At 38.5% G+C, this 23,454-nt stretch overlaps 1 protein-coding gene across 4 annotated transcripts in view; it reads left to right on the top strand.

Moving 5' to 3' along the window:
* Positions 1 to 15,028, top strand: part of nhsl2 (NHS-like 2) — a 114,414-nt gene extending 99,386 nt beyond the window's left edge. For all 4 annotated transcript variants that reach the window (XM_039766389.1, XM_039766388.1, XM_039766390.1 and 1 more), the window contains 3 exons: positions 1,949 to 4,129; positions 7,169 to 7,301; positions 13,202 to 15,028. In XM_039766389.1, coding sequence (XP_039622323.1) covers positions 1,949 to 4,129; positions 7,169 to 7,301; positions 13,202 to 13,508 — 2,621 coding nt within the window. In that variant the 3' untranslated portion in view covers positions 13,509 to 15,028. The remainder of the gene's footprint in view (positions 1 to 1,948; positions 4,130 to 7,168; positions 7,302 to 13,201) is intronic.
* The last annotated feature ends 8,426 nt before the right edge of the window (positions 15,029 to 23,454 follow it).

Here is a 23,454-nt window from a genome sequence, read left to right as displayed (position 1 = left end):
TGAAGCCCTTTTCTGATGCACCAAACTGAAATGAGCACACATACAGAGTACTGTTCTGGTAAAGTTAAAGTTAACAGCTTCAGATTTTTTATTTTTCATTTTCTCCAAGTTTTCATTTCAATACTGTCAAATTTTATTTTGTTTATAGAGCTCACTTGGCAACTCAAGGCAAAACTAATCATAAAATGAATCAGCCAACATCCTGTCATATACAACTGTATCAAATAGTGTTCTACCAATCAAACAGTCAATTACTGATAGACAGAATGTCTTGTTTGAAAGTGGAATTTTGTAGATAATGTATATAGCACCTTTCATAATGGAAGCCACCAGTGAACACACTCATTAATCATAGTCAAACAATGGCATACAATCTGGCCTTTGTAAATGTCAGCTGAACTGAGTGGGGTTATTCCATGTCAAATCAACTGATTTTCCAGACGTCCCTTGCACTTCAGTTCCAAGAAATTCAGAAAAAAATACCAGGTGTACCCATGTTATTAAAGAGACACCCTGTAAAATAATTTTGTTGTAAGATTAATACTTTCCAAGATGCAGTAATTTTTGTGAGGGAAGAGGGGTGCCAAATCTGACACAGCTTTATTTTTTCATCAGTTTCATAAGACCATATCTCAAGAACTAAGCCGCCTACCAGGCTCAAAGATTGCATACTGATACCTTTATAAGTATAGTAGTAACAAACTCAAAATATTTTGTCTGAATGACCCTGCCTGGTCAAATACTTTCCAAGGTACAGTCAGGTAACTGCATCTAGGAAAGTATTGAGCTTACATTTAAAACTACAGGGTGTCTCCCGACTAACACAAGTTCACCTGGTAATTTTTCCAGAATTTTTGAATCTGAAGTACATGGGCCACTGGTTGATTTGACATGGAAAAACACAATGGTTTGTGAGTATACTCATATGTGTGTTAACTGTACCAAATAATAGAAAAACAGACAGTATTCTCAAGACAAATTTTACAAAATCACTACATCTGCAGGTACAAAAATAAATTCTCCATAAGGGTATCAGAACTTTCATTTTCAGTGCATGTCTCACATTTGACACAATAATAAAATAACATAACATTTTCAAATCTGCCTTATTTAAAATTAGGTTCAAAGGGGGCCAGACCTATACTAGGCCAGTTAACCTAACCTGCATTAATTCAGGTATATGGGAGAAAAAAATGTGAGTACCCTGAGAAAAACTAACACAGACATGGTGAGGACATACAAACTCTATGCAGACAATGACCAGGAGTAGGAGTCAACCCAGAACAATTGTTTCATGAAGCAGTAGATCTAACCACTTGAGCCATTATGCCACCCTGTAACATAATAGCATTATGAAAAAGAGAAAAAACACGTAGGGACAGCACAACACCATGACATCAGTCATTTTGATGCAATTCTGTCAGTCATACCTTAATCCTTCTATAGGTTAAACACACCCATCACCTGTTTCTCAGTGAGGTGTACCAAGTGAGAGGACTGGCTTGTACAACCATTGGCCTAGCTATATTGTTAGATCTAGCCCCAGCAAGATTTGAGATATCCTTGAAATGTTTTGCTATTTACTGCTTCAGTCCTTTTTTCTCTCCTTGTTTGTGTGCCTGCATTTGAAATGCACAACTTAACAGCACTTGGCAACTCACAAGGCAACAAAAATATGATTTTATTATCTGTCTAAACAACAAGACTTCATAATTAAATATGGCCTTAAATCTTAATATGGTGTTGGGAGCCAGAATCTGTTCTTGAGTCATTCACTTCACTAGAAACATTACATAATCTTGGTTTAAATTATTTATTTTCGAAAGCACTGAAGTCAACTCCTATTGTGCTACTGAAACTACAGTCTATGTTTTATGCACAAGAACTGGTAACACTGCCATTTTTTTTTTTACTCCTAACCCTGATACTTTATTTCTTTTACTTTCAGGACATGCAATGGATCAGCATTCAGACAGTGGTGACTTAAACCTTGGCAACTACTCTTTTGAAGATTCAATCAGCCGACATTGCTCCTCTACACTGGGAGTTGCCCCATACTCAATGCCGCTTAGAAAAGCACACAGTGAACTGGACCAACCTGTGTCTGCTTATTCTGACAGAATGGATCATTCTGCCCTGGTGTGTGGTAGTCCTTCCTGGAATGGACAAAAAGAATCCACATTTTCTCCTTTGTGCAATAACTCTTTTACCTACATGATGCCTGTAAGCCCCATTGTGAGACAGTCTTCCCATCCGAGCACATTTTCAAAACACTCTTCACAAGGAAGTTTTAGTTCATCTTCACAGGTGAATTCTTTCATGTGCCAGTCCAATGAGCTAGCTGAAAATATGGGCAATAGAGATTGTGCAGACATGGCAACTGTGAATCTTGAGCAGAAAAATCAAGCCTTGTACAGAGATATATTGAAGTTTCAGGAAAATTCTTTTTCAGCCCTGACAGATTCAGGGTCAGTCTGTTCAGCAGACAATTTGTACTTTGACCACAGGAGGGAGAGTGAAAGTTATGCTATGAATTATCCCAGCACAAGTTCAGAAGAGAGTACGAGTGCAGACAACGTTTCCATAACCGCTGATTTCAGTGAGCCACGAAGACAAAGATCAAAGAGTTTCTCTCTTAGGAAGCCAAAGAAGAAACCTGCTCCTCCTGCCCGCAGTGTGTCCTTGAAGAAAGATAATAGTGGCCAGCAAGTTGAGACCACTGCCCAAACCAAAGACCCAAGGCCAAGGAGTCTCTTCATACCCAGGGATAAGAACATCCAACAAAACTTGTTCCAGCCAAGTCTTTCCTCCAAAAATGTTAAAAGCACATCACAATATGCTTTAGCAAATGATACTCAAACAACAGGACAAGATGGCGAGATACACTTTTCTAGTCATTGGTACACAAATGATTGGAAGTCAGATGATCCATATAAATCATTATCTAGTTCCAGCACTGCTACTGGCACGACAGCAATTGAGTGTGTAAAAGTGAGTGATAGCACTGAATCTCTTAGTTCACCCTCAACCTCTCGAGCAACATCTCCTTTTCAGCTCCCTGCTGAAGCCAGAATCAATTCTCCATCCAAGCCTCCAGTTCTGATGTCCCCTTCCAGTGGCTACTCTAGTCAGTCGGAAACACCAACATCAACTGTCCCCACATCACTGATCATTGGTCACTCCACACAGGTCTGCAGGTTGAGGCCTAAAGTTCCACAAAGGAAGTCATCCCTCCCTGCCACATCTCCAAGGGAAAAGGGTCCCCGTTCCAGGCTGTCAATTGAATTACCTATCATTCCTTCTTCTCATACAGACTTCACTGGGACAGCAATGTCCTTTAGAAGCAAACCAAGCGCCAGCAGAAGACACTCTGATTCTTCAACATCACTTCAAAAGATAAGCCCGAGCCAACCAGTCTTTCCTATGGTTACTCAGTTGGATCTAAAGTCCATTAGACTTCGATCAGTCTGTAAATCTGACCTAGACGATAATGTGGATGGGGTTTTTGAGATGATTGAAGAGGAGCAAAGTAAAGATGTGTATGCTACACCACAAAGAAAAGTGAAGCCCCCGGTAGCCTTAAAACCACAGCTGGCAAGAAGGCCCATAAATTTCATGGTGAAATCCCTTTCATCATCTCCAGTGAGTTCAGACTCTCCACCAGTTTCTCCAAAAGAAAGGGCAGAACAATATTGCCCTGTTCAACAGCAGAGCAAGCCAAGTACACTCAGAAATATAGATCATCTAATAGATGGAAACATTTCTGATATTCCCAAAACAGCAAATTCTGCTGTATCTCCTTACAGTCCATGTGAAGATGACACTTCTACAGCATATCCCACCAGGATAGTCATCCAGAGCCTATCAGAGATGGAAAAGAGGAAAACCAAAATACCACCTCCAGTGCCCAAAAAGCCACAACTGTCAATGCAGTCAACTAATTCAGTCTCTGTTAATGAAACATCTGAGAATCCTGATGTTACTTTAGTTAGTGGTCACACCAGCAGCACCAGTGTATCTCTATCTGAAGATTCTTCCAGACAGGCAGAAAACCACATTAAACTGATTGCACTTAAAACCACAGAATTTGAGCAAGACCCAGAAGCTTCTCCTATTGGCACTCCCACAGGTCAGTATGATACAGGGTGATCAGCACCCGAATCATAGATTTAAAGCTAATCTCCCAGCATTCATATTACATTACTCCAAGTTTATTGTCATGTATACATAGTGCATAATTTTCATAGTACAATAAACTTCTCGATAGCATATTTCTTGAGTAATAATAATAATAATAAAATACCAACAAAGACACATGCACAAAATACATACAATGAAAAATATACATACAACTATATACAATATATATTTGCTAATATTTATCAACATAATATACTGTACATATACACAGCTATCTTATTATATTTGTTATGATTGGTTGTTCAGTAACCCTAGGCTATGATAATAGAAACTGTATCTAAACCCACTGGCGCAACTGCAAATGGTCCTGCACCATTTGCCAGAAGGAATGAGTGAGAAAATAGACTGTGAAGAATGGCTGAGGTCTTTATTATACGGTTTGTCTTTGTGTGGCATGGAGTGTTAGTAAACTTGCTAACTTCTTGTTATCTGAACCTTTGCTTAGTGACTAATGTAATACAGCAGGAATAATACTATAAAATGTTCCAGAAATCTGGAATCATGGTTAAAATAAGATACAGTAGCTCTGTGTTACGTCTTCACAAGCTGGATACAGTCTGATAAATTTGTGGCAACTTCTGTCTGATTCAAAATACACATTAGAATAATTAGTCAAAGATATCCTGGGGCTGCAAAATAAAAACACACAAATCAGTTATTTTTCACTATGATTCCAGTATTATGAGACACCCTTTAATGTTAGTGAGTAGAATCCTTCCTAAGAAGTGCTCTCTTTTACTCTTTGAATATTTCTTTAATAACAATCTCTCCAAGGAATCTACTGTATCTCATCAGACTTCATAAAGAGATTGTGGTGGAGCCAATGTGTGGCTTAGTATTCCAGGTCTGCCAATGACAGAGTTTATGATAACAGACAAGACAAAATGTTGTTGAAGATTCAATTTTGTTATTTCAGTTTCAGCCAAAGATCCTGAAAAATGTTCAGTTCAGTTTTGGTTATCCAAAATAATAGCTAAATTTAAGGTGTCATTTTCATTTTTGAATGGAAGCGCATTTGTTCTGTTATATTTGTACCTTTTGTGAAAGTGTTTCTTTGACATTTGGAATTCAGGCTTCACACATTATACACTTCATGTCTACATTTTGTCAATTATTACTAAAACATGAAAAATGTTTCTGTTTTAACAATGTGTTTACATAGATTGTTGTAGACACGGAACACACATGAAATGCAAGTGTTTCAAATAATGATATAGTATTTATAAAAGGTGTCATTTTGCTTGACTTCTCACTCTATACAACTCTAAGCAACTGACACGCAGGTAAACAGACTTGAGCTGAGAAAACTGTGCAGGGTAGGGGATGTGATATCTGGCTGCTTGCTGTTTGCTGCTTATCAACACATTTAAAGGACAAAAGATGCTGACAGAGAGGTGCGAAGCGTTTTAAGGTGGGACGGAGCTATGAGTGTTTTTGTAGGCTCTGGTAATTCTAGTGTTAAATCAATTTCTCTCACTATCTAGTTGCATGTAGCAATTTTCTTCTGCAGTGACAATGTCCATAAAGGGTTGAATTACTAGAGAAAATATGATATACTTCTTTTAATGAATGGTATTTTCTTATAGCTTGCTTAATCTTTATCATAGATTGTAATTCCACCTATTATTTTCAGAGAAATGAAACAGTCATAACATTAGAAATAAAAATGTTTCCATTATTGTAAGAAGGAAAACAGAAATAAGCTAGGATTGTATTTCCACTTTGTATATTCCATATAACAATGAACTTACATGTAAAAAAATATCCACCTATCTGCCACACTGGGAATACTTAGAGTCACAATTTAACCTAAACTGCCTGTCTTTGAGATGTGGAATGAAAATTGGAGCAATGGGAAAGCTAAATCCACAGGGAAATGAACAGAATGCACAAGATCCATACTGACAAGGCTTGCTCCAGAGCTCTAATCCTGAACTCTGGACCCTGCCAAAAACTGTGTTAATACATTTTAATCATTAATGAAACTCACTCTTATTAAGTAAATAAAACACATAATTGCACATTACTTTATTGTTTTTACCACTTGCCAACTGAATGGACAACTAAGATTGTTTCAGCAGGGTCTACCACAAGACAAAATGATCTCCTTGATAACCAACTTGATGCTGGGCGCTGGGCAGGAGTTACATACATATTGTAGATAATATGGCAGTTTGATATGAGACTAGAGACTGTACCTAAAGTCTAAGCAGTCATGTATTACCTTACAACAAAAACATGTAGGAGTTCTTCATAACCTAACAACAACCAGGCAACACAGATAAGGTAGGGTAGAGAATGCAGTTCAGTACTGGAGCCATAAAAGGTGAAAATAAAACAGCAGCACCCACCAGACAACTCACATTGTTGCCTGCAGTCATACATATCCTCTGAACTACAACAGAAGAACCAGCCTGGCCATTACACTGCTCTATGCACAAAGGTTTAAGATTAAATTATGACACCACATTAAATTGTTAATCTGAAATAGATTGATGTAATAACCAAGGTTTGTTTCTTACTTGTGTGTCTGATACCACAAACATAAGCTCTTTTGGTTGCATAACTATGTTTTATTTGTTTCAGTATACTTAAACATTATTATAAAAAAGAACAACCTAACAATGTTCTAAATGGATGGAATTTAATCCAAATGTTTCTAATAAAGACTTGTTCATACATGATTCAGTGTAAGCAAGCATATGTACAGTAACAAGGAAACCGATTAAATGATTGAACATTTACTGTCACCTCTTCCAGTTATTTTCAACAGGTACTGTATATAGTATATCTTGAATTTTATGAGTAGGAATTTTAAAAGACCATTTAAAAAACAAAGCTAAATTTTGATTTCTGAGGCCTTACTACAAGGGCAAATTAGTTTATGGTTTGTACTGCTAGACGATCAGATCTTTAAATTCTATAAATAACACCAAATTAACTTTATTTTTGTATTTAACTTCACCAGATATTTTGCCAAGCAAAAGCTTAGAGGAAGTTAGTGATAAAGTCATTCGGCATACATCAGAAGAAGATGATGAAGTCTTTGTGCAGTCATCAACATCTCATACCACAGAGGATCTCTTCACTATTATACACAGGTACAGACTTGACATATTAAATATGACAGTTGAAAAACTTCCTTAAGTATTATTATGACTTTTTATGTAGCCTTTTATATAATTATTAGCATTTGAAATACAAGTATTAAACATTAATAGAAGGAATATTACAGATTATCATTGCTCCCTGCAATCAAAGGGATGCTCAGTGTAATTGTTAGGTACCATTATTAACATGATAACTGGATACAGTACTTACTTTCTGCAGTGAATGAACTAGTGGATCACAATAAGTGTACCACTCCATGCTTATTCTGCATTTTTACTGTAGTTGCCAAGCACCCTAAAGTAAACCTGCTACATAGTGATATGTCAGAATAACTATAAGTAATAATGGAGAGAAAACAAAAACATAGAAATTACTCCAAATGAATAGAAAAAAATATAATATATTCTTTTCATCCACCTACCTGCTTTTTGCAATGTGACCATCTTGCTTATGTTAACATTTTGTACTAAACTAGTTAGATACATTCATCTATCACAACATTTGTGAAAATACTTCAGTCTACTGCATTGTTTTATGTTCTCCCATTTAACCTCCTGTAAACCCAGTTTTCCCAGTAAATCTGGACTGCTCTATGAAGCCACAGGCAGTCACAGAGCATATGCAAAATGTAGTTACTATTTTCTAAATACAGTAAAGATGACAAAAATATTTCAACAGCAAAAGTTGTAAAACATGAGAAATATGTAATCTACTCACAGGGGCCCACCCACCATTGCCCAGTTATGTTTATCAGCGCCCTTCCATTGGTTCTGGTTCATTTTCCCATTTCCTGGCAGTATTGATGCTTTTTGGTGATACATATTTAAAATAATACTTATTTTATGAGAATTGAAGTAACCGTGTGTACAACAGCACAAATGAGGTTACTTTTTAACATATGATTTAAATATACTGTATATCTGCCAGAAAAATTAGTTAAAAGCAGCTTACAATTTTAGGATACGTTATAATTGTTTACAGATTTTTTTGCAGCTGGAGTACAAACTGGTGATGTGCTTTGCATAAAATAACAGAACATTCTCAATCCAATCCAATCTCTTAATTCAATTCATAAGTAGTACACTATTTTGCACTGAAACTAAGATATGGAATAGGTGAGAGATAAGTAAGAAATGAAAACAGAGATATTTGTGCAGAATGTGAATACTAGTAGGGATAATTAGGATCAAGTAAGACCAACATGATTGGTGTTTCAAGTGGCTGTGCATTGTGGCATAGCATCATATATGTGCTGTCATGGGGCACAGCCACAAAGTATTGTGTAATTGCTCCTTCAGGGAGATATGGCCTGTGGAGAAACTGGAACAGCATTCCAGAATGTGCCACACAAGCTCTGTTAAAGAGAGACAATAAAAATAAGGGAGACATTCCTGACAATGGCAGCATTGTAGGAATTAATTCTGTTTTCACTAGTCAACCTACCATGAAATGTACGACAATATACCCTCAATGTGTGGTTGTATAGTCAAACTGTTTCTAACAAGAAGAGACCCCCCTCTTTGGTATACCAGTTCAAAGATAAAGTGGAGAAATGAGGCTTAAGATGATCTTAAGCCAATCTATGCATAGATGTAGTTAGCAACTAACTTTCTATAGAATGAAGAATGAGAGATGTTGAAATTGATGCCATCAAAGGAAACAGTTCCAAGTAGATGTTTATGAATTAACCAGTGTTATATGCATAGTAACTACCTACCTATTTTTAGAGATAGTAAACATCTGTAAACTATGTCATTGCCTGCCAAATGAGTTGCCAGTTCATCTTTGGTGCTGTTCACGTGAGCCTCCCAGATCTTTCCCAATAGTCATGGGAGCCTCCTTGTAACTATTGTTACTGCTTTGTTCCACTGTTGCATTTGTATAAACAAAATGAACTACAACACATCAAACTGACTACCAACATTAAGGAAGACCAATGATTCCACCCCTAGCAAATTCATACACTCCTATGACTTATAAACCAATTGATCTGCCACTACAACAAAACAAAATTGCCTTGGTAAATGTCCCAAGGTGCCTAATCCAACACTATTGAGTCCTGGATGTCCAGTGGTGGTTATGAACATAATTGTCATGCAAGCCAAATCACTTTCATAAGTAGCTGTGATGATCTCCAATTTGGACAATGCAAAATGGTCCACTACTTCTTAGTTTAACTAATTTCTGTCACAGTTTCTCTTCCCAATACACTACAGATGCAGTTAGTAATGTACTTATTTTTGCTTTATATTCTAATGAGTTTATTTTAAATGGAACAGATATATGTCTATAAATATACCAGCTGTGTTATGTGGCTTTGCCAGCAAAATTCCCTAAAACAAAGGGCCTCAATTATAGTGTCATATGTTAACTGCATATACTAAGTAACTAAGTACTTTTCTGTAAACAGTATTTGTAGAAGCAGCTAATACAGTGGACCCTTGACTTATGAACTCAATTCGTTCGCGAGGGCTGGTTGTAACTCAAGTTGGTTGTAAGTCAAGACTATTTTTCCCATAGGAAATACCCATAATGCATTCTGAACCTCCCACAGCAACACTTACTTAACCTTTTCATAGTAAAAAAGGGTTGTATAATGTGCATAATTTACCAAAAATAACAATCTTTCTAGTGTACTAACCAAAAAGTTATAAAAAGTGCCTAGCCTACCAGAAACAACAATTTCATACCGTACTCACCATTTAAGTTAACATCTTTGGCTTGCAGGAAGGAAGGAGGAGGAGAATGAAATGGAAGGTGGTTATTGTTTGGAAGGAGCTTCATTATACAGTGCATCCAGAAAGTATTCACAGTGCACCACTTTTTCCACATTTTGTTATGTTACAGCCTTATTCCAAAATGGATTAAATTCATTTTTTTCCCTCAGAATTCTACACACAACACCCCATAATGGCAACGTAAAAAAAGTTTACTTGAGGTTTTTGCAAATTTAATAAAAATAAAAAAACTGAAAAATCACATGTACATAAGTATTCACAGCCTTTGCTCAATACTTTGTCGATGCACCTTTGGCAGAAATTACAGCTTCAAGTCTTTTTGAATATGATGCCACAAGCTTGGCACACCTATCCTTGGCCAGTTTCGCCCATTCCTCTTTGCAGCACCTCTCAAGCTCCATCAGGTTGGATGGGAAGCGTCGGTGCACAGCCATTTTAAGATCTCTCCAGAGATGTTCAATAAGATTCAAGTCTGGCCTCTGGCTGGGCCACTCAAGGACATTCACAGAGTTGTCCTGAAGCCACTTCTTTGATATCTTGGCTGTGTGCTTAGGGTCGTTGTCCTGCTGAAACATGAACCGTTGCCCTAGTCTGAGGTCAAGAGCGTTCTGGAGCAGGTTTTCATCTAGGATGTCTCTGTAAATTGCTGCAGTCATCTTTCCCTTTATCCTGACTAGTCTCCCAGTTCCTGTTGCTGAAAAACATCCTCACAGCATGATGCTGCCACCACCATGCTTCACCGTAGGGATGGTATTGGCCTGGTGATGAGCGGTGCCTGGTTTCCTCCAAACGTGACGCCTGGCATTCACACCAAAGAGTTCAATCTTTGTCTCATCAGACCAGAGAATTTTGTTTCTCATGGGCTGAGAGTCCTTCAGGTGCCTTTTGGAAAACTCCAGGCAGGCTGCTATGTGCCTTTTACTAAGGAGTGGCTTCCATCTGGCCACTCTACCATACAGGCCTGATTGGTGGATTGCTGGAGAGATGGTTGTCCTTCTGGAAGGTTCTCCTCTTTCCACAGAGGACCTCTGGAGCTCTGACAGAGTGACCATCGGGTTCTTGGTCACCTCTCTGACTAAGGCCCTTCTCCCCCGATTACTCAGTTTAGATGGCCGGCTCTAGGAAGAGTCCTGGTGGTTTCGAACTTCTTCCACTTACAGATGATGGAGGCCACTGTGCTCATTGGGACCTTTAAAGCAGCAGAAATTTTTCTGTAACCTTCCCAAGATTTGTGCCTCGAGACAATCCTGTCTCGGAGGTCTACAGACAATTCCTTTGACTTCATGCTTGGTTTGTGCTCTGACATGAACTGTCAACTGTGGGACCTTATATAGACAGGTGTGTGTTTTTCCAAATCATGTCCAATCAACTGAATTTACCACAGGTGGTTTCCAATTAACCTGCAGAAACATCTCAAGGATGATCAGGGGAAACATGATGCACCTGAGCTCAATTTTGAGCTTCATGGCAAAGGCTGTGAATACTTATGTACATGTGATTTCTCAGTTTCTTTATTTTTAATAAATTTGCAAAAACCTCAAGTAAACTTTTCACATTGTCATTATGGGGTGTTGTGTGTAGAATTCTGAGGAAAAAAATGAATTTAATCCATTTTGGAATAAGGCTGTAACATAAAATGTGGAAAAAGTGAAGCGCTGTGAATACTTTCTAGATGCACTGTACAAATCTTTTATTGTAAAATTGTCGAGATGGTGGATTTCGACATGCTGTACATATTAGCGACATTGGTCACACGAACGCCACTCTCATATTTCTGCACAATTTTCTTCTTCATTTCGCTTGTGAAAATGAATTCTTGCTTTTCCTAGAGAATAACCTTAGGAAACTATTGTTTTGAAATGAAACAGTTAATTAGTATAAATAATGGAAGTTTTGGATATAAATATAATTTCTCCTGTAGAACATCCTGTAAAAATGGCAGCTTCAATCAGATTTCAATGTACTGTAACACTTTAATCTGTAATCTTGTACTATTACAAAGTTATGGAGGATTTTGATGAAATGCAATATATAGATTGAAACAGGCCTAATGTATGGAAACGGCAGTTTACTTCAGACAAAGAGGAGAACTAAAAATTATAACCAGTAAGAACTAAATAAACCCCAAATGAAGTAACAAAATTGAAAATGATGAAAAGTCAAATAAAAAGGCACAGCAAACTGCAAATGTAACCTTGATATGTGCACTATGTATCTAACGCACAATGGTTGTAAGAAGACTGAACCAAACCCAGCTTCATATGTGGGTTTTTACTTTGTTCACTCAAGAATTTGTTTTCAGCATACTAACAGTCATATGTTCACATTAGGTTTAGTGGTATGCAGTACTATAGTATTATAATTAAATATTTATGATTTTCATTTGTTTACATTGTTCACTCATGCATTTGTTTTCATGTTTTTCTCAGTTGTATGTTTAAGCTTCTATTTTTTCTCACAGACACAGCAGCTGGCAGGCTTTGACTCAAGCTTTATACTGCTTGCTAACCATGTTTTACTTGAGCATTACCAGACTTTACTTCGGCTCATTCTCCACACCACATATTACGCCATGACTTTTTCCTTCCTCACTCATCTATCAAGCCTGTTGATCAGTACCACTCTTCGTGTGCTCATCCTAACACTGGTGCTGGTAGACTACATTTGCATAAACCAAAAAAAGCCTCAAATATCTAAGTGGCACTGTGTTTCTCCCGGCTTCTTCTCATTGCTGAGATAAGAAAAGGACATGTCGCCTTACTATGGCTTACTCAGTCCAGTATTAATATAGACAAATAAAAAAACACATGTCAGCTAATCTTCTTTTCTATAATGTCACCATATTTCAATAAAATTAGTCAAAGCATTTCTTAAGATTTTGGGATATTTAGTTTTTCTATTGCAGGGGTTGGTTTTAACCTTAAATATTGATACATTGAAAGTTCCTTTATTAGTGGATGCCTACTAACCTAGGTACACAAGCCTGCCAAATTTTAGCTTTTAACTAAACAGGAAATTTTGTTTTTGTTGACGACTGAGTAAGTGGGTCAGTTAGTCGATGTTGCATTTTATACATAAAGATTCCATTCATTATGTTTCTGGAAAAATAACAAGCTTTTGCAGACTAATTTATTTGCAATATATTTTAACAGGTCAAAACGGAAAGTTCTAGGAAGGAAAGAGACAGATGACACATTCCAGAGGCCAAGCACAGCTCAATCCATCAAAACCAGCCAATCAATGTCCACTTCTGAGCAGAAGCAAACCTCACCTGGGAGGAAAGGAAGCTCATCAAGATCTAGTTCCAGGAATGAGAACTTCATGGCTTTACTTCAGAGGAAAAACAGCAAGAGTGGTCACGGCACAAGAGTTTCTGCCAGAGAGCTCCTCAAAAGCACCAACCCACTAGCACGCAGAGTCACAGAGTTCTCACTGCCAGAGCCAGAGTCAAACAAATAATCAAAAACCACATTGGTGGCCATACAACTGGCTTACCCACCATCTAGGATAGTAAAAGCTTTTTAAAACAGTTGTACTGTTTGTTTAAATTTTAAGCACAAGTATTGAATTATATAAAACAGCAGTATGCAACAGCACTAGTTATTGATTAAGGCTATTTACTGTATTATACAGATGGTGTAAGCAACAGGGTCTAAACAATTGTGTGTGTAAGTATTAGAACTGATGCAATATTTCCATATTAACAGAATCAACAATTCAATCACAAAGCTTCTCCTAGATTGTCTTACTTTTATTGACAACTATGATGAGTTATGAAAATGGAACATATTAAGTGAAATGGCCTGCATCAAGTGGTGTCTGTGGCATAACTGGCAAATGCACAGGAATATATGTAATAGAAACCCAGTGCTGGAAGACCTAAAAGTAAGTCTAACATACTGTAAAGGCATACTATACAATGGCTTTGTATTTAATGAACAGAAAAATAACTATTTCTGAATAGACATTACTCATGTTTAGGTTTCCCCCTTACATTCATTAGCAGTTATGATGGTCACTTTTAAAATGTGTTCTTCAAAAGAGGCATTGCAGTCACAAACCTCATGTATTTAATAAGACAAGTTAATTACATCTTCAAGACCTAAACAACAATCTAACAAATATCACTACTACATGAAAGCACTATATGTAATGAACACATAGGTACCAATCATTTATTTGACACAGCAATTAGCATTAGATTCAGGGCCCATAGTCCATTTACAGTGTAAAAAGAATGATAACTCACTTTTGAAATAAAAACTTAAAAGGAAGTTCTACAATTACAAACTTTATGCTTGTGTTTGTAGTAATAATCTAGGAATGAAAGACCTGAAAACTGTAATAACAAAGTGGGGTACCACATGAAAATGTTACCTTTAAAGAAGACGCAGGAGATTACCACTCATTGGACATCAGAACTAAATTTGAGTTTGGTTGTCCATTCATAAACAATTTAACTGTCTGGTGTAAAATCAGAAAACTGGACTAAAGAACAACAGTCACAAAATATTTTTGACAGAACTGCCAACCAACTCCTGATCTTAGTGACCCTGAACAGCAGAAAGGGCAGGATTAGAAACAGAGGAAGATTAGTTGAGAAATAAATACATCATGCCTTCTTATGGGTTTTCTTTTTACAAAACATTCATCCTTTTTGGATATTTGGGTCTTCTAATGCAGGATTTATCATTTGCACACACTGTTTCCTTATATTTGCAGATTATGTTGTGGGCAGTTCACTTTAAAAAATAAGTGATGCTATTACTTCAGTCAATGTATTTAATTTAGTATATCATAAAATAATTTTAAGACTTAAAAATTTTAGTGAATGCTTTGTGTAAATTGTTGAACCTCACTACATACATGCATGCACTGTGGCTGTGGCCGTTTTTTACAGCTGTATACGCTGTATGTACTGTATATGTGTGTGGTTTATATACATACATATATACACATATGTACTGTATATATAAAGAGAGAGGGTCAGAGTATATATAAATACAAAGAATACATATTTTTATATATATATGTATATATATATATATACACACGTTTAATATATCTCCCTTTAAAGTACTTTTCTCAGTGCCCTACTTAAATAGAATGAAAATTATTTTTAACTCACCCTTCCAATATAAAGATTCTTATACTGTGACCATAATGACTCTATAAACCTATAATGCTGATTTATTAATAGATAGATGACAGCACCTGCCCTGCATTCCAAAATGGCGGGGAGACGGTTGTCAGTCGAACAGCGGGTGCGATGTGTTCGCCTTTTCATAATTGCATAATTAGATCTGAACCACCCTGTACATTTCTATGTATAGCAATGCCAATCTTTATATTTGAAAATGCATTAGGGTGTTTATTCTATTCCAGGCGAGTACTGTACAATCCGATGAAGCAAATTGCCAGCCAATTGACTTGATGTGGCTACAGATCAATAAGAGCTTCACACTGCCTTTTATATAAAACTTAATAACGTCGACCAAGGAAGAGGTCAGGAACGTGTTGCACATATTTCTGCTGGACATTATGAGAAGATGGCAAAAGAGTGACTATACTGTATCTATTACAGTTTAAATGACTTACTTATAAATTAAGACGTTCTGGATGGACGAGGCAAAAGTTTTGTTTCTGCTGTTGCAAGAGCTGTACTCAAAATGGAGAAGCGTCCAAACACGTCGTGCAAGCTACTGGTGGAAATCAGTTTACACAGAGGGAACTTTGATAAAAAAATGATTCAATCAAAAATAAGGCGAGTCTGGACTGAGAGACGCTCGCGGACTATGAGGCTCAAACCTGCCGGATGTAAAGAGGAGGAGCCAAGTGCGTCAAACGGACAATGGCGTTTAGTGCGCCGGCAGTTTATATTCCCGCCTCTTTCGGGCGATGCCCATTTCCCAGTGCGGGCATTGCTCGGCACCTCGGATGCTTGAGTACGGACAAGACTCAGCATTTATATCAATCTGTTACGAGATTATGTAATTCCGACCAGTGTTTTCTCATGAACTTCTCAACCCTTTCAGGTATTTTGTGATCAAGTTAGTAAGTGGAGCTTGTTTTGAACAGTCAGTATATGGAACAAAACGTTGATGTTTGCCTTGTATTATGGAGTAGTGCCTCTGTTGTTTCAATGCCTTGGTATTGCTCTTCCTTATCTTTATGCTTAGAGCAATTTTTAATCTCTCATTCTTTTTCTCCTTCTACCTGTGTAAGCGGCATCAGGGAGCCACAAAAAGTCGTTAATACAAAACTTACAAATTGCACACCATGTCTCCCACTGTTCAAGTCAGGTCATATAATGTACAAGAGAATCATGTGTAACAAATTATATTCTTTTATTTGGGAGGTATTTTATACAGAATATTTCTTCTCAGGAAGTCAAGTAAATAAAATCAAAGTGCGTACAAACATGCCAATTTGAGGTCTGAGACAGTAATGACAGAAACTGACTTGCGTCAGCCTTCATGAAATTGTTGGAAATTGCCTCATTGGTAGGGGAACATAAAAACGTTACATATTAACAAATTCCAACCGTTGTTATATTCGACGTGTACAAATGGTTTATCAAACGGTTGTATGTGTAAAAAGATTAATATCTTTATCGTTAACATGAACTATTACACAGTAAGAAAGATAAAGTGTCAAATGTGTATAGGTACAGTTCGTTTTTAGTAAATGTCTTATGATGGCTACAGAATAAATACATTTTATTTGAAAAGGAACAATCAACATTTTAGGCCTCTGCAGACTTGACTTTATCGGCATCTTTTGTCAGTTCCAGGTAACAGAGATGCTGCTCATTATTATTTGGTTTAAATCGTTAAGTAATTTATTCATAAATACTGCCAAACAGTAAAATGAAAAGTCCATTTGTATTTTAAGGTGCATGAAGTGTAACCATAATAAAAAAGAACAAGACCTTATGATGTCATAAAAAGTATATATTATATAGCAGGCAATGTTAATACTGTCCAGAGAAAAATAAAAGTGAATCTCTTAAGACTTCTGGAGTTATAAGATGAGAAATTTAATCAGAAATTGCTAGATTAGTGATTGCATTGAAAAGGATATTTCTTTGAAAGGTGCTAAATATAAAACCATCAGAAGTTAAGAGTGAAACCGGGGTTGCACATATGCTCAAAAAAGCAGTTTATAGCCTCCAAAAGTATAGTGTAACTCACCATCCTCCTTGACTCTGTCCACCAAGGTTTTTGGTGAATGATCCCTCTTTGTGCTCTTAATTCATTCAAATGCAGTAGAAAAATGTTTGTATGGCTGTTTTCAAACACCAGGTAAAAATTCTTTTGGTTGTTTTCTAGTGCTGACTTCTGATTTAAGAATTAGAACTATATACATTTTGCCACAGTTCAATTGTGTGCTTGAAAAGTGGTACTTATCTTACATGACTGTTAAAAGCTGTTCAGAATTGAATGTGCACATTACTAGTACATCACAAATGGTAAAGAGAAAGGCCAGACTTCAGTTTTGGTATCCGTAATTACAGTGTCCTACCCTATAATATTATCCCAGTGGTAAAGGTACTTCAGACTATTGTCCCACTTTTAAATTTTGTATATTGCAAAAAAAAAAAAAAAAACAGTTACACTCTAGCTTCAGAACAGATACATACTTTTAAAGGACATCACTTTAATTTTTCTTAATTACAGTGTACTTAAACAATAATGGCTCCACAACTATCTGCATGAGATGGGCTTAAGTATGCATTTCTCAGTGCTACGTCATTGCTGACTGTAAATGTTCCTATCACATCACTCTGTTATTCTATAAATACATCATAACACATAACACTGATTTGTAGTGCTGCTGTATACACATAAATATATAATGATTAATTACCATTGTACCCTGTAATTGGAGACACCCAAACTAAAGTTTGGCCAACACAAAAACTGAAAAGCTGTGGCCATCCTTAAATTAGGCTTTGAATGTGAACAAAACAAAGAACTGCCTTACTGATAATGTAGTAAAGCACAACGTGCATATAATGGTTATTATTACACCACTTAGTAATAATAACATGCATATTATGTATGTCTATTTTTACATTGTTTTAAAAAAGAAAAAACACAAGGCACTAAATATTGTTTTTTTTATTTTTCTTTATATTTAAAGAGCTTCTATTAATGGTATATAAATGTTCTAAATACTGAATATTTTAAAATATATGTTGTTTGTTGGCACAGTAAAAAGGAAAGTAACCAATGAAATTTGATGGTGACCTTTACAAATATAAGAGAAAATAATCTTGTGTAATATAGAGAAAATTGCAATATAGGAAAATTATATATATCACTGAAAAATGTATTTGTACTCATATTATGTAAATTATTATCATTACACAGTTGAACAAATATTTTAGTAAATGAAAATTATTATTTATCTGAGTATTGGATGTCGCCAATACAACTGAATTAAATACAGAATGTTACATTTAAAATATAAAACTGTCTTTTATTTTCCAAAGAGGATCTTTAAAGTGGTGGCATTATTTAATCCTTTTTTAATTTATGTATTTTTTCCAATAAACCTTCCACATTGTGCAAATGATAAGACAAATTCTCCTGCTCACCTGCATGCCAGTGGATGAATGACTGACTGGGTGAGTCCCAGTTTGCTACAGTGGCATATTTGTCTTTTGTAATACCTTCTGGGTTTAAACAGCAATGTGGTAGAAAAGTGCAATGTAAAAGTCCTTTTTTTATTTCCCAAATTTCAGAAGAAAAAGTGAGATGGCACAGGGTATAGGTCATCCACTACTTTCTCTTATTTTGTTTATACATTTTAGTTCTGAGCGATGTCCATTTGTGCATGCTGCCTGTTTATGAAATAAAATTGGAGAATGTTTTGTGTTAGTCAGCTTTTGCCACAATGTCTGTAACAGGGCTACAAAATTTGAATAAAATATTTTCTATGAGCTTAATTTTCAGATCCTTTATGAATTTACAAAATATAAAATGCATATAATTACAAAAAAATTCTAAATACATGCCTATTGCGTTTTTGCTCATAAATTTGACTTTTTTTGCGTTTGGATTGAGCAAGTTAGAAAATACATGGAAAAATGCATTTTTAAAGTGTGAAGGCACCTTCAGAAAATCTTAAATGTAAAGAGTATATTCTATAAGGAGAGGCTAATTTATCCAAGTATTTTCTTATTGACTCCATTTGTGTATCTTCCCTATTATTTATCTATACTAATAAAAGGCAAAGCCCTCACTCACTCACTCACTCATCACTAATTCTCCAACTTCCCGTGTAGGTGGAAGGCTGAAATTTGGCAGGCTCATTCCTTACAGCTTACTTACAAAAGTTGGGCAGGTTTCATTTCGAAATTCTACACGTAATGGTCATAACTGGAAGCTATTTTTCTACATATACTGTAATGGAGTTGAGCTCGATGGCCGTGGGGGGCGGAGTTTCGTGTGACATCATCACGCCTCCATGTAATCACATGAACTGACTGTCAACGCAGTACTTAGAAAACAAGGAAGAGCTCCAAAAAGCACTGAAGAAAATATGCATTATACAATTGAGAAGGCAGCAAAACAATAAGAAGCGAGCGACTGACACATACAACCATATTCATGAGTGCAGCTACTTCGGAAACAAAGCACGGTGTAAACCTAAAGTTTAAATTAAGTTCATAGACAGGCTACGCTGGCGTTGTCATGCCCACGGCTAATGCGGGATACAAGTTTAATGAGAGGACGCAGGATATAAACGAGAGTTTTGATCACTTTGTAACTAAGTTAAAATTGCTGGTGAAGGGCTGTGCTTATGCAAATTCTGACCTCCAAAGGGCGCAGAGACTTTTGATCACGTGAACGTGTCTGCAAAAAGTGGCGTCTCCAGCCTGCAAAACTCGAGCAGCCGGCGCGCGCGCATAGCTGTGCCGGCCTTTGAGACACTTACTGCGCTTCCGCCTTAAGTCAAAGTGAGCACTTTTAATTTTTTTCCTCCTCCCCCTGAGCTATAGCCCAGACAAGTGCAAACACTTTTCTACACCGTGGCAAACTAATATTAAGGCGCTTCTCAGTTTCTTTTGCATGTATATGATTATGAGATCGTCAGCTCGGATTATGAAGACACGCACAGGAGTGGAGGACCAACAGTGCCATCACAGCCGATTAATGGCAGGGACGCCTCACCTGTCTACACAAGACCCACCGCAACTGTCCCCAAAATACGCTCATATTGTCAGCGAAGACATCTCTCTACACTATATAAAAGAAAAAGGCAACTTTCCTTTCTTTACACCTTTTTTCCTTTTATCCCAAACCAAAGCCTTTCTCTGTTAACACTGCAGAGGACACAAAACTCATTTTCTTTAATTGCTGGTAATGCCGGTAAGGCACATTACCAGAGGCACAAATTTGGACGTTCACATAGAAAATGTAATTTCTATACCACAGCCGTTGTGTAGCGCCTTTGAAAAGGGATCTACTACCGAGAGATCATTCATATATATTTTAGCTGCTGTTAGTACTACTTACCTGTTGTGTTACACCGTCTTTAAAATGTAGTTTACCCGAAACCATTCCAGTAATGCTCAATGTAGGTTTACTTCTTAAAACGTTAATGTTTTACTGTTTAATAACTTATAGACTACATTTTATTATTTTTCCCTTGCACTCAGTGACCAAAGCTATACACACACATATAGACACATACATATATATATACACATATATATACCTGCGTGTATGTATGTATGTATGTATGTATGTATGTATGTATGTATGTATGTATGTATATGTATGTATATATACTCAGCAAAAAAAGAAACGTCCCTTTTTCAGGACTGTGTATTTCAGCAATAATGTTTTAAAAATCCAAATAACTTTACAGATCTTCATTGTAAAGGGTTTAAACAATGTTTTCCATGCATGTTCAATTAACCATAATCAATTAATTAACATACACCTGTGGAATGGTCGTTAACAGCTTACAGAAAGTAGGCATTTAAGGTCACAGTTCTAAAAACGCAGGACACTAAAGAGACTTGTCTACCGACTGTGAAAAACACCCAAAGAAAGATGCCCAGGGTCCCTGCTCAACTGCGTGAACGTGCATTAGGCATGCTGCAGGGAGGCATGAGGACTGCTGATGTGGCTAGGGCAATAAATTGCCATGTCCGCACTGTGAGACGCCTAAGACAGCGCTACAGGGAGACAGGAAGGACAGCTGATCATCCTCGCAGTGGAAGACCACGTGTAACAACACCTGCACAGGATCAGTACATCCGAATATCACACCTGCGTGACAGGTACAGGATGGCCACAACAACTGCCCGAGTCACACCAGGAACACACAATCCCTCCATCAGTGCTCAGACTGTCCGCAATAGGCTGAGAGAGGCTGGACTGAGGGCTTGTAGGCCTGTTGTAAGGCAGGTCCTTACCAGACATCACCAGCAACAACACTGCCTATGGGCACAAACCCACCTTCGCTGGACCAGACAGGAGTGGCAAAAAGTGCTCTTCACTGATGAGTCACAGTTTTGTCTCACCAGGGGTGATGGACGGATTCGTGTTTATCGTCGAAGGAATGAGGGTTACACCGAGGCCTGTACCCTAGAGCGGGATCGATTTGGATCGATGGCTAGGGCCATTCCCCCCAGAAATGTCCAGAAACTTGCAGGTGCCTTGGTGGAAGAGTGGGGTAACATCTCACAGCAAGAACTGACAAATCTGGTCCAGTCCATGAGGAGGAGATGCACTGCAGTACTTCAAGCAGCTGGTGGCCACACCAGATACTGACTGGTACTTTTGATTTTGAGCCTCCCTTCATTCAGGGACACATTGTGAAACATTTTTAGTTTATGTCTTATGGTGTTGACTCTTTTAGTGTTCATACAAATATTTACACATTAAGTTTACTGAAAGTAAAAACAGTTGAAAGTCAGAGGACGTTTCTTTTTTTGCTGAGTATATATGTTGTCAGGGATGCCAGGGGCAACGACCCGGCCGGGACGCCGTGAGGGACCAGAAGAGGGTCAAAGCCCACCCTGGATCACGTGAGGGCCACCTTCCTGGTTGCTCTGGGGGCCACGGGTACAGGGCATGGAAGCTCCATGAAGATTTAGGACGGCACCCGGAGAGCTGCCGGGAGGACAGCCGGCACTTCCGCCACGCTGGGGCGTGGCCAAGGGAGGAATGCCGGGAACACCTGGTGCTCATCCTGGGATTGCATAACAGATTCCTGCATCTGGATTTTTCTGTGCGTAAGCACATTTCGGCTTTTGTGCTTACGCCATGTTATAGTGCGAGTTCTATGCACGGCGTTATACATGAGGCCCCTGGTGCTCATCCGGGGATTGCATAAAAGGGGCCGTCTCCATTCATTCAGCGCTGGAGTCGGGTGAAAGCAGGACGAGGCAAGAGAGGAGAGTGGAGGCGGCCCGAGAAGAAGGCATTGAGTGGCCAGGACTGTGTGTATTGGGGTTTGTTTGTGAACTTTTGGACTTTGATTTGTAAATATTGTAAATAAATACGTGCGGTGGTGATTCAACAACATGTCCGCCTGTCTGTATCCGGGTTGGCTCCACATCTGGCATAGTCAGCAGGATGCTCCGCCTGTTTCAAGGCGGGGACCTGATAACAAATCTGTTGTGGACAGCCCGGCGCAGCAGGGGATCCCACCCACATACCGCGGGTGCTGCGTGCACACAGCCCCGCGGGGTAAAGGAACCCCACGGACCGCCAGGGGTCCGCGAGAAGGCCATTTTTCCCTGATGCAGGCAGGCGACGTGCATACCAGGAGTGCAGCAGTCTCCAACGAGCACCCGTTGCCGGAAACGCCCGGGACGGCATGGCGTCAAGAGAGGCCACACTTAGGATGGTTCCTTGGTTAGACGACTCCGGGGAGGTGAGTTCCTTGCCTATTGGCGGCCGGCCTGCGGGGGCTGGGCATGTTTTTTCTTTTATAGGCAGGGACTTCCCGGATCTGCGTCAGTGGCGGATGCATGCCGGTCTGCGGGGCTCTGACAGCACGGCGGCAGCCGCGGGGCTGCGGAGGAGGAGACGCTGCAGCTTGAGAGGCGCTGGCAACAACAAGGCTGCCGGCAAGCACGTCGCCGCCGCAGAAGGGGAGGCAAGATGGCCGCGGACCAGAAGTCCCTACCCTGACAGGCACGCGATTGGACCGTGTGTCTTGTGTGCCCGCCGATGACTGCAGCGAGGCGGGACCAAGGAATGTCCATCACGGGCAGGGGGGAGACCCTATTGGGCCGGAGGAGAAGGCCCACAGGAAGTGGCGGCGTCGGAGGCTGACAGACAGGTAGGCTCCGCGTCGGTTAACTTCCTGTCTTTGCCGGCTGCTCTGGTGGAGCTGGAGGCGTGCCTTCAGCCCGCGGAGCAGCGTCTGTTCCAGG

The sequence above is a fragment of the Polypterus senegalus genome, chromosome 10, assembly GCF_016835505.1.
Source record: "Polypterus senegalus isolate Bchr_013 chromosome 10, ASM1683550v1, whole genome shotgun sequence".
Lineage (NCBI taxonomy): Eukaryota > Metazoa > Chordata > Cladistia > Polypteriformes > Polypteridae > Polypterus > Polypterus senegalus.
This window is presented reverse-complemented; position numbering and strand designations above follow the sequence as displayed.